Raw genomic sequence first — 10,046 nt, 5'->3', positions numbered from 1 at the left:
ACGATAGAAACAGTGTATAATTCTTTATACAACCAAATCGAAATTAGGGTATCAGAATCCCTAACAAACTACCTCTGCACGGTAGCAACCTCAACCCTGCTGGGAACCACCGGGGCCGTCCAGCCTCAGACCTGCCCCGCCACAAGGTACACAATACCCAAACACAGGGGCGTGAGCTAGAACGCTCAATACGGAAGCAATGATATAAATACAAATATGAGCATGCACATGACTTTAAAAATCAGGGTTAAATCACTTTACTCATGGCGCCTGGAATACACAGTACCGGGCTAGAGAGCGACTCCGCGTGGTACTAGTATATTCCCAAGACACGAATCCTCAGGAAGAATCGCTTCGACTGATGGAAACTGTCATAACTCACATCATCCCGATGCAGTCTCCGTAAAAACATATGCATGTGCTAAAAACAATAAAACATAGCCAATACAGCACATACATCATGCATCACACACATATGTATAAATATCATGCCGGCTATCTCGGTCAGTACTTACGTACCTCTAACACTGCAGGTCAACTTCTAGCACACCCGTCTAGGTCCAAAGCCTACAAGTCTGCTCTACTGCGTCTACACATGCAAAAGTCCATGCATCACTATAAACGCTCTAAAAGCCTTAACTAAGTTATTTCATACTCTTAAATATTTTTAGGAAGCCAAATTATACCTTCGTCCGTCGTCAGCCCGCTGGTGTAGAATCGCCTCAAAACTTAGGCATACCTCCGCTACGACGTCGGGATCGCTAGGCAACTTCCAGATTCCCAATAGGATGCCTAGAACTCCGTAGATCTAAGTAAGAAGGTTCGAAAACCAGAGGAGAGGAGGGAAAATCGGTGCACAGAATGAGGGCTCGGACCCCTTATTTATAGACGGCGATCGGAACCTCCGAACCCGGTTCGGACCGTCCGAACTCGATTGGAACCTCCGATCGCACCTTCGGAGCGTCCGATCGCTCAATATTACGTCAACCATGACGTCACCTTGCTGACGTAAACGATGACGTGTGCCCTGGTCCAGATCGGAGCTTCCGATCTTGCCGACGAAGCTTCCGATCTCGATCGGAGCCTCCGATCTTGGCACGGAGCTTCCGATCCACTTCGGACCGTCCGATTTATCTTGGACTATTTAGGCATAATTTAGTAATTAATGACCTTAATTACCTTGATTAATTTCGGGTTACTACAGTATGTATGTCTGTGTGCATATAATCTAAGGGTGCAAATGAGTCGAGTCGAGTATCATATTATTCGAGCCAGGGCCGATCCTAAGTATTTTTAGGCCTGAGTCGAACTTTCCTAAAAAAGGCCCCAAAATGATTTAATTAAGCGTAATATGTGTTCGCATTCTTTTAGTTCCATGATACTCTTTTTGAATTAAATCAATACATTAAAAAAAATATAAATAACTAAACAATACTATTCAGACTATAAAAAAAAAATACTATTCAAAAAATTTTATTGTATTTAAACAATAAGATCAAACATGTCCAAAATTATCACTAAAATGCAACCCTCCTTACAGTTTTGGAGCTAAAAATACTAATTAAGTCTGTATAATCAAGTTGTTCAGTAACTTCTTTCTCAATTGACAACATAGTCAGTCCATTCAATATTCTTTCTTGTGACATGGTTGATCGTAGAAAAGTTTTGATGAGCTTTAACTTTGAGAAACTTCGTTCTGCACTCGCTACTGTAACCGGGATAGTCAACAAAATTTTATAAGCAATTTGAGCATTTGGGAAACAACCATCCATTTTCTTTAAGTAATTCACTACATCAATGGTTGTTTTGGATTCTCTTGGTAATGAACACTTCAGGAATGTCAACTCTGAGAATAAATCATCTCCACTGATATCAGAACAACCCCTATGAGTCAAAGAACTTTCAAGATTCTTACAAGATCTCAGCAATACTTCATCATCTGTAAGTTGTAACCTCTCCAGATTAAACAAAAAACCAAATAATTCTTCGTACTTTTGGAATTGTTCAAACCGAGTTGTCATAGAAGAACGAGCTTGATCAACTATAAATAGAAAGTAGTTGATTCGAAAAGATTCTGCAGCTGACTGTGTCACTTCTTCACTGTTACTTTCACCGAATTGTTTTTTTCTTCAAACAACGCGTTTCTCTTGAAAAACAGCTTCAATGCCCATCTCACAAGCCATTTCTTTAGCTTCAACCATGGCTTTATCATAACCATCTTCTCTAAATTCCTCTAGAAATAAAATAATTCCTTCTAAAAGTTTGACAGCAACATCAATATCCATATTTTCAGATTGAAGAAATTTACTCACAATGTTGATAGCATACAACAACTTGTACCAAATTACCACACCAAGCAAGAATTCAAAATTCTCAAGTTCATGTAATGCTAAGGACTCAGCTTCGCTCTTCGTCTTAGGATCTTCGCTTTTATTTGCCAACTCATACAAAGCATCTCTTATTTGTGAAGTTTGCTCCTTTATAAGTTTAACACTCTCAACATGACTTTCCCAGCATGTTTGTGACAATGGTTTAACTGTCAAACCCTTCACATGATCTTTAAAAATCTTTCATCGCTTGGTAGAAGAGGATAACAATGTATAGATCCGTTGTATAACTCCAAAAAATGACATAGCCTTAGAACAACAATTCGCCATATCACACAAAGCTAAATTAAGACTATGACAGCCACAAGGAGTGTAAAAAGCTCTGGGATTCATTTCAAGTAACCTTTTCTGTACACCTTTATGCCTCCCTTTCATATTAGATCCATTATCATATCCTTGACCTCTAATATCATTAATGTCAAGATCAAGATTGACTAAAGCATTTTTAATATACATAAAAACCCAAGTCCCGAAGTATCATCAACCTCTAAAAATTGCACCCAATATTCTTCTACTTTTGTGGAACTTTCTGAATCATCTAAACATCGTATGACAATGGACATTTGCTCCTTATGACTGACATCAGGAGTACAATCTAATATGATTGAAAAATATTTTGCTCTTCTAACCTTTGCAAGTATTGTTTTTCTTACCTCACTTGCCAACATCTGTATCAACTCATTCTGAATTTTGCAACCGAGATATGTAGTGTAAGTCTCATGGTCTTTAATCCTCCGGAGGTGCTCTTTCATTACTGGATCAAACACTGCGATCATTTCAATTACCTGTAGGAACAAACCATTGTTTTCAGCATAAAGCTTTTCACAACTTCCTCGAAATGCTAAATTATTCTTCGCTAATAGTTGAACAACTGCGATTATCCTCTGTAACACTTGTTTCCAATGTTCTCTTTTTTTGTTAAGTTGTACTTGAACGCCTGCATCAATCACTTTATTTGTTCTCAACCTTCTTTCCAATTCAAGCCAATTCATCATACACTCCATATGCTCATTACTCGCTTCATGATTTGCAAGACAACGACTCAAATTGTGCCAATCATTATATCCTTCATTAGCTAACTGACCATATCCCGCCACGGTTACATGTTTCTTGAATAATTTGCAACAAAAACAAAAAATCTTGTGATTAGAAAATGAATATAATAGCCATCTTCTATCACTTTCCTCCCCGTTTGGCAGAATTCTCTTATAATGCGATGCATTGAAATGTCTGTTAGCACTATCCTTGGGAAATACATTACGAACATCTCTTTTCGGACCTCTTTCTACTAAAAAATCTCTAAATTTCTGATCAATGTTGTCCCACTTTCACGGATCATCATAGCAAGTATCCTGATCATTAAAGTTCTCATGTTGAACATACTCATCATCTTTCTCATTATCATTCAATTCATCGACATTAACAGATGCAAGGACTTCTTCAGTATCAATCTCATTATCATCCAATTCATTATCTTGTTCTCTACTAATTGAATTATCAACCATGTTTTCAACCTCCACAAGCGTTTTTTTGTTTGAAACAAAGTACTTATTGATATCTCCAGCTTGACTTCGAATTAGTTCTTCAACATTTTGCTTTCCTTTTCTTTTTTGAGACCCAGACATGTACTTAGGAGGCATGGTAAACCTAAGAATTTAACAATTAAATGAAAATTTTAATAAATAAATCACACAAAGAAATTATATACTCCTCTTCTTCATTGAAAATTTATAATAAATAAATCATAATTTCCAATTCAGATCAGATTTCCTATTGTCACTGATTAAGTATTTAAGTGCATACAAATTTATTGATCAATGAAACAACTTGCAAACACGGAACACCATATATAAATTTGTAAAAGGAACTGCCTTGATTGGAACTCATGAATTATCATGAAATTATAGCATTATAAGTACACCTTAGTGCTTCTAATGAATGGAGATAACATCGTTATTCAAATGCTTTTAATCAGACGGGTCAGCATAAAAACAAAAACATAAACCTAGTCAGTGCACACAACACACGGATAATACCTCCATCATTTGCAGCTTACAAATGGATATAGTTACCAATAATTTTTTTCAAGGGATAGATTTTACTGTGTCCTAACCATCATTTATGTGATTAGAGAATTAATCAAAAGTTGAACTCACAAAACCTACAACTATTCCTCAAATTTCTTTCATCTTACGTGTACTACCAAGAAAGAAAGAAAAACAATTTTTTCATGTCAATTCTTCCCAATTGCCTCTTCTGATTGACTATATGTTAGACATCAAATTCACAATTTTCAATTATCATCTCTTTGATCAACAATATATCATTGTTACCAAAAAATACTAATTCGAACATTTTATCAAACAGTTTAATTACAATAATTCAAACCTTTCATTCAAATCATTTTTATACATTTCTCCATTAAAAAATTATCTCAATGTCTCAATCTATTTATGAAATAATCAAATATTTAGGAAAATATAGAGCACACGAGAATTGAGAAAAAAAACCTTCGAAAGAAACCAAATGTGATGCCGTAATGTTGAATTGAAATCTAATTGTTTTCTGTAAACTTCCGTTTATGGTTGGAAAAAGGCTGGACAATGAATTTTGATTGGGCTATACTATAATTAATCTTATACTACTAATTTTTTTTTAAAATTTATGGGCCCCCAAATTTATTGGGCATAGTCAAAGGACTCTTTTGCTTCCTACAATGAACGGCCTTGACTCGAGCTCGAATCGACTCGTATTTTGTCTACTCGAGCTCGATCGAGTATTGAATTTCAAACTCAAACTCGACTCGTGTATATTTCGAGCTACTCGAGCTTGAACTCGAAAAATAACTTATATATAAATAAATATAGATAAATAAATAAATATATATTGAGAGATATTATATATATTATATTTATATATATATATATATATAATCGAGTAGCTCGCGTAAATATAATACTCTAGCTCGAGCTCGATTATAGAGTCGAGCTACTCGAACTCGACTCGAGTTCGATCAAACCGAGCTCGAGTCAAGTTTTGACCGAGCCGCTATCGAGTTGTTCACGAATAGCTTGACTTGTTTGCACCCCTAATATAACCATTACTATATATAATACAAGAACATTATATACTAACTCTATGCAGGCATGCTGTAATTTTGGATTTGTCTTGTACAATTTTTATCTTTTTCAAACTAACTACATGGTTTACTATATTATAATAATTATATATATATATATATATATATATATATATTTTCTCCTACAATTTTAATTTAAAAAACAATAACTTTTATTTTAATTTTTTTTCTAAGAAAAACTCCATTTTTTTTCCCGTTGTGCTCACATCTCTTATGGCACAATCCAAAGTATTATATACAAGGATAATGTTATGTGTACAGTGTATATAGAGTCTTACATAAAGAGTTATATGTTCTATTAAATTACAAAAGTATATCAAAACTCTTTTAAAAATTATTTCTTTTCAACCTAGAATTGTTTTTCTAGCTCAAAAAAACTTTTAATGAAAATATTATTTTTTATTTTATTATATATTGTGCATTTTTAGGATGTCAAAATTGAACCTGACTCGAGTTGATCAAAAAATATCGGACTAGAGTTGAAGTTTTTGTGTACGGGACAAATCGGTTTGGACCCGAAATTTGACTCGAAAAAATTAATCGGGTTGGGTCAGATTTGGACCAATGCCAGATGACCCAAATTTTTTTACTTATTTATAGAATTAAAAAATATTGAGTATATTTTTATATATTGTGTGTTTGAAAGAAATTTTTTGTATATTGTATCATAGATTTTCATCATGTAATAATTATTTTGTAAAACTTTGATTTTTAAAAAATATTTTTTTATTTTGTATAGTAAATATATTTTAAATTTTGTACAATTAAACTTTCACATTTAAATTATATATAAGTGAGATTTTGTTATCATGAATTTAAATCAAAATATATTGATTATTATTATTTGTATTTAATTATTTTGTTAAAAAATAAAAAAATCATTTTTTTATTAAAAATAATTATTACATGATTTTTTTTTTCGGGTCCAACTCGATCCGACCCGAACCCAAAAACCTCAACCTAATCCGATATTTTTTTGGTCAATCGTGTTAAATTTTGACATCTCTAGAACTTCAAAGTAAATAATAAAATAAAACATAATATTTTCATTAAAAGTTTTTTTGAGTAAGACAAACAATTCTAGGTTGAAAAGAAAAAAATTTTAAAAGAATTTTGAAATACTTTCCTAATTTAATAGTGTGTGTAACTCTTTATGTAACCCCTATGTACACATAGCATTATCCAAATACTAGATATATATTTGCTTGTTTTTTTATGGTATAAAATTTTCCAAGAAACCATCACCTTTCATTTTAGAAAGTGCTGATAAGTGTAGATAATTGCCCTGCGAAAATTACAAATCTTGTCCTAAATTTAGGGATATTCCCACTCCCAGGAATCAAAACAAACGAACAAAAAAAATACACACACATTAAACATGGTTGAGTACATTTCGATTACACCAATTTTTTTTGTAATTCTGCGCTCACACAAACATGCACCTTGTGTGATGTGTTGGAAAGATTTGTTCGATCTTGATAGTGAGATATTATCTTAAAAATAGGATCGAATTAATCATCATGAAATGATACTTTATGATATGTATATCAGATATATCACGTGTCATATTTTTAGAATCAAGATAAAATCAATAATATACACGTGTGAATGATGCACATATATATGCACACACACTGGGCTAAAAAAATAAAACATATAAATATATTATATATATATATATATATATACACACGTATATTTTTTTTACCCAAATTTTTAAAATTTTATCTACTATTATTACTTGCTTAGTTATCTACATTGGACCAAAAATAACAACATTTTTTTTTTCCTTTTTATAGTTTTTAGACCCAAATTTTAGGCTCAAATTTTTACATGTTATTACTACCCATGTATATAGTCTATAACATAATGTATAATATTTTTTCTCGTGAGTCACGAACGCCATTTGCTTTGATTAACAATCATTTCCAGTCATTTGCTCATGAGTCACGAATCTCATTCTGTATGCGCTAGTTTTCGTCATTTTTCCCATGCCTTCTCATCAATTTTGTTTTGAAAAAAGTGTTTTCCCATCAATTAACATGTACTATTGGTTGTGTGTAGCTTGTGTTTGAACCTTATGACATTATTTTTGGTTGTTAATTAACTGATGTTTTTTTTTGTTATTAATTATAAATTTATAATATATTGTTTCTTACATTGAATCAACATCGTGACTCCGTCTCTGGTTACATGCCCTACATATTTGATAATGCCAAGTTGATTTTGTAATTTATCAGTATATTTATTAGTGCTTAAATTTTTTTTAAAATATTACTGCCTTAAAGATAGGATCGAACTAAATTTTTTTAAATATTATTGTCTTAAAGATATGATCGAACTAATCGTTTTGAAATAAAATTTTGCGACACGTACACAAAAAAACCACATGTCATATCTTTTGAGTCGAGATAAAAATGAATAATATATATGTGTATTGGGCGCACGCGCATACACATATATGTAGACATGCCTTACATATTTGATTATGTCAAGTAGAGATGTAAATGAGCCGAGCCGAGCCGAATAGTATCAGGCTTGAGCTCGGCTCGTTTGACAGAAATAAGGGCTCGAGCTCGATTCGAGATTTTATCATAACGCTCGGGCTCGGATCGTTTAGTATATATAAAAGCTCGGGCTCGGACTCGGGCTTGGGCTCGGCTTGTTTATCATATTAAACGAGCCTAGATCGAGTTCAGCTCGTTAAGCAGGCTCGTTAGAGAGCTCGTTTTCAGGCTCGTTAATGAGCTCGTTTTCTGGCTCGTTAAGCAAGGCTTGTTAGCAGGCTCGTTAAGGAAGCCCAGGCTCGTTCGCTAAGCAGGCTTGTTAGTGAGCTCGCTTTCAAGCTCTTTTTCTGGCACGCCAGACATATAACAGAGCTCGAGTTTGATTTTTTTTTCGATTATAAATTCTTCGATCAAATTGACTATAACTTGATTTATAAGCTTACCATTATCTAAAACTTCAACCTCCAACACAACTCAATTCGAAAAATCTACCAATTTCATTTATCAAAGTTTTCGATCTTTATGAATTTACAACATCATTACTAAACTGCTCAAGTCATGACATATCTTTAAATCTCCGATTTTGTTATAGATCAAATTCTAGATGCAAATTTCAACCACAATCCTTTGACTGATTTCAATCTGTACAAGATCAATGTGCACTATCCTATACTATATAGTACACAATTGTATTCATCATTCCAAAAATTTCACCACACGATCAAATAATTAATAAACTCAAAATTCAAGCTTCGTTATTCTTTATATCTTTCAAATAAAATTTGAAGATCTCAACTAAAAATCCTAAACCCAAGTTTCGAGCATTTACCCTTGAAGAAAATCAACATTGTCAATGCTTATTTCACCAGTATATAAAACTTTATTGTGTGGCTTAATTATTATAATATATATTTTTTTAGATTTTAAAATATATATATTTTTTAAAATATTTTTAAAAAACCACCACACTATTATTTTTTATAATGAGATATAAACATTACTTGTGATACGATCTGCCCGTATATGAAATATTTTATTTAATGATATTATATAACTTTATTAAAATGTTGTGCATATATACATATATTAAGTTAACAAGTTTTAACTCAACAAATTTAATTTAGATAATTTCACATCTTCTTTTAACTAAAATTTTTTAATATCATTCATCTATCACATATAGTTCTAATTCTCTTAAGATATTTTAAATAAAATTGTTATTTCAGTTTTTTAAAAATGTATTGATTGAATTGTCATTCATTAGTAATATCGTTCATATAAATATTTTATTTATTGTGTTTTTAAGAGAATTTTAATACAGTGATTTTAAATTTAAAATAAAAAATACAAATTGTGAGTACATCCTATATATTGTAAATTCATCTTTATTTCAACAAAGTATTATGTTCTAATCATGTCATTTGCATTAATATTAATATTTTTTTGTCAACTCAAACACAAACTAGATAAAGCCACATAAATTAAATGAATATCGTGAGCCTCCGAAACGAGCCAAGCCCAAGTTGGAGCTCGCGAGCCTCCTAAACGAGTCGAGCTCGAGACCATACTAGCGAGCCTCCTAAACGATCCGAGCTTGAGCTCGGGCTCTCGAGCCTATTAACAAACATGTTCACGAGCTCACGAACCGAACATTCTTAAGCTCAAGCTCGGCTCGTGAGAATTTTCGAGCTCAAAATCAAACTCGGTCTCGGCTCGACAAGCTTATTACCAAACGAGCTCGAACGAGCTTTCTACCGAGGCGAGCTCCAAATAGCTCGCGAACTGTTCGGTTCGTTTACATCCCTAATGTCAAGTCGTTTTTGTAATTTACAAGTTCTTTAAAAAATTTAAATATTAAAATAACTTTTAATGATATTACTTTACCTTTGTATTTCTTATTTGTTTCCGTAGCCTAAATAATTATTTGTAAGTTATAGAATTGATTATTGGAAAAACTGCAATTTTGGTCGTGTATGTTTGTCGTTTTGCGATTTCGGTCCTCTATGTTTTCAT

The 10,046-nt window shown here is 32.5% G+C and overlaps 1 protein-coding gene across 1 annotated transcript; it reads right to left on the bottom strand.

Moving 5' to 3' along the window:
* Positions 1-2,129: 2,129 nt before the first annotated feature.
* On the bottom strand, positions 2,130-3,391 carry LOC140888316 (uncharacterized). The gene is made up of 3 exons (XM_073296000.1): positions 3,317-3,391; positions 3,041-3,172; positions 2,130-2,477 (listed from the first exon to the last, which is right to left on the bottom strand). The coding sequence occupies exons 1-3, from the start codon at positions 3,389-3,391 to the stop codon at positions 2,130-2,132; spliced, it is 555 nt and encodes a 184-aa protein (XP_073152101.1).
* Between the last annotated feature and the right edge of the window lie 6,655 nt (positions 3,392-10,046).

This window comes from Henckelia pumila, chromosome 3 (assembly GCF_033568475.1).
Source record: "Henckelia pumila isolate YLH828 chromosome 3, ASM3356847v2, whole genome shotgun sequence".
NCBI lineage: Eukaryota > Viridiplantae > Streptophyta > Magnoliopsida > Lamiales > Gesneriaceae > Henckelia > Henckelia pumila.
The sequence above is the reverse complement of the archived record's forward strand: the minus strand, read 5'-3'. Positions and strand labels throughout refer to the sequence as shown.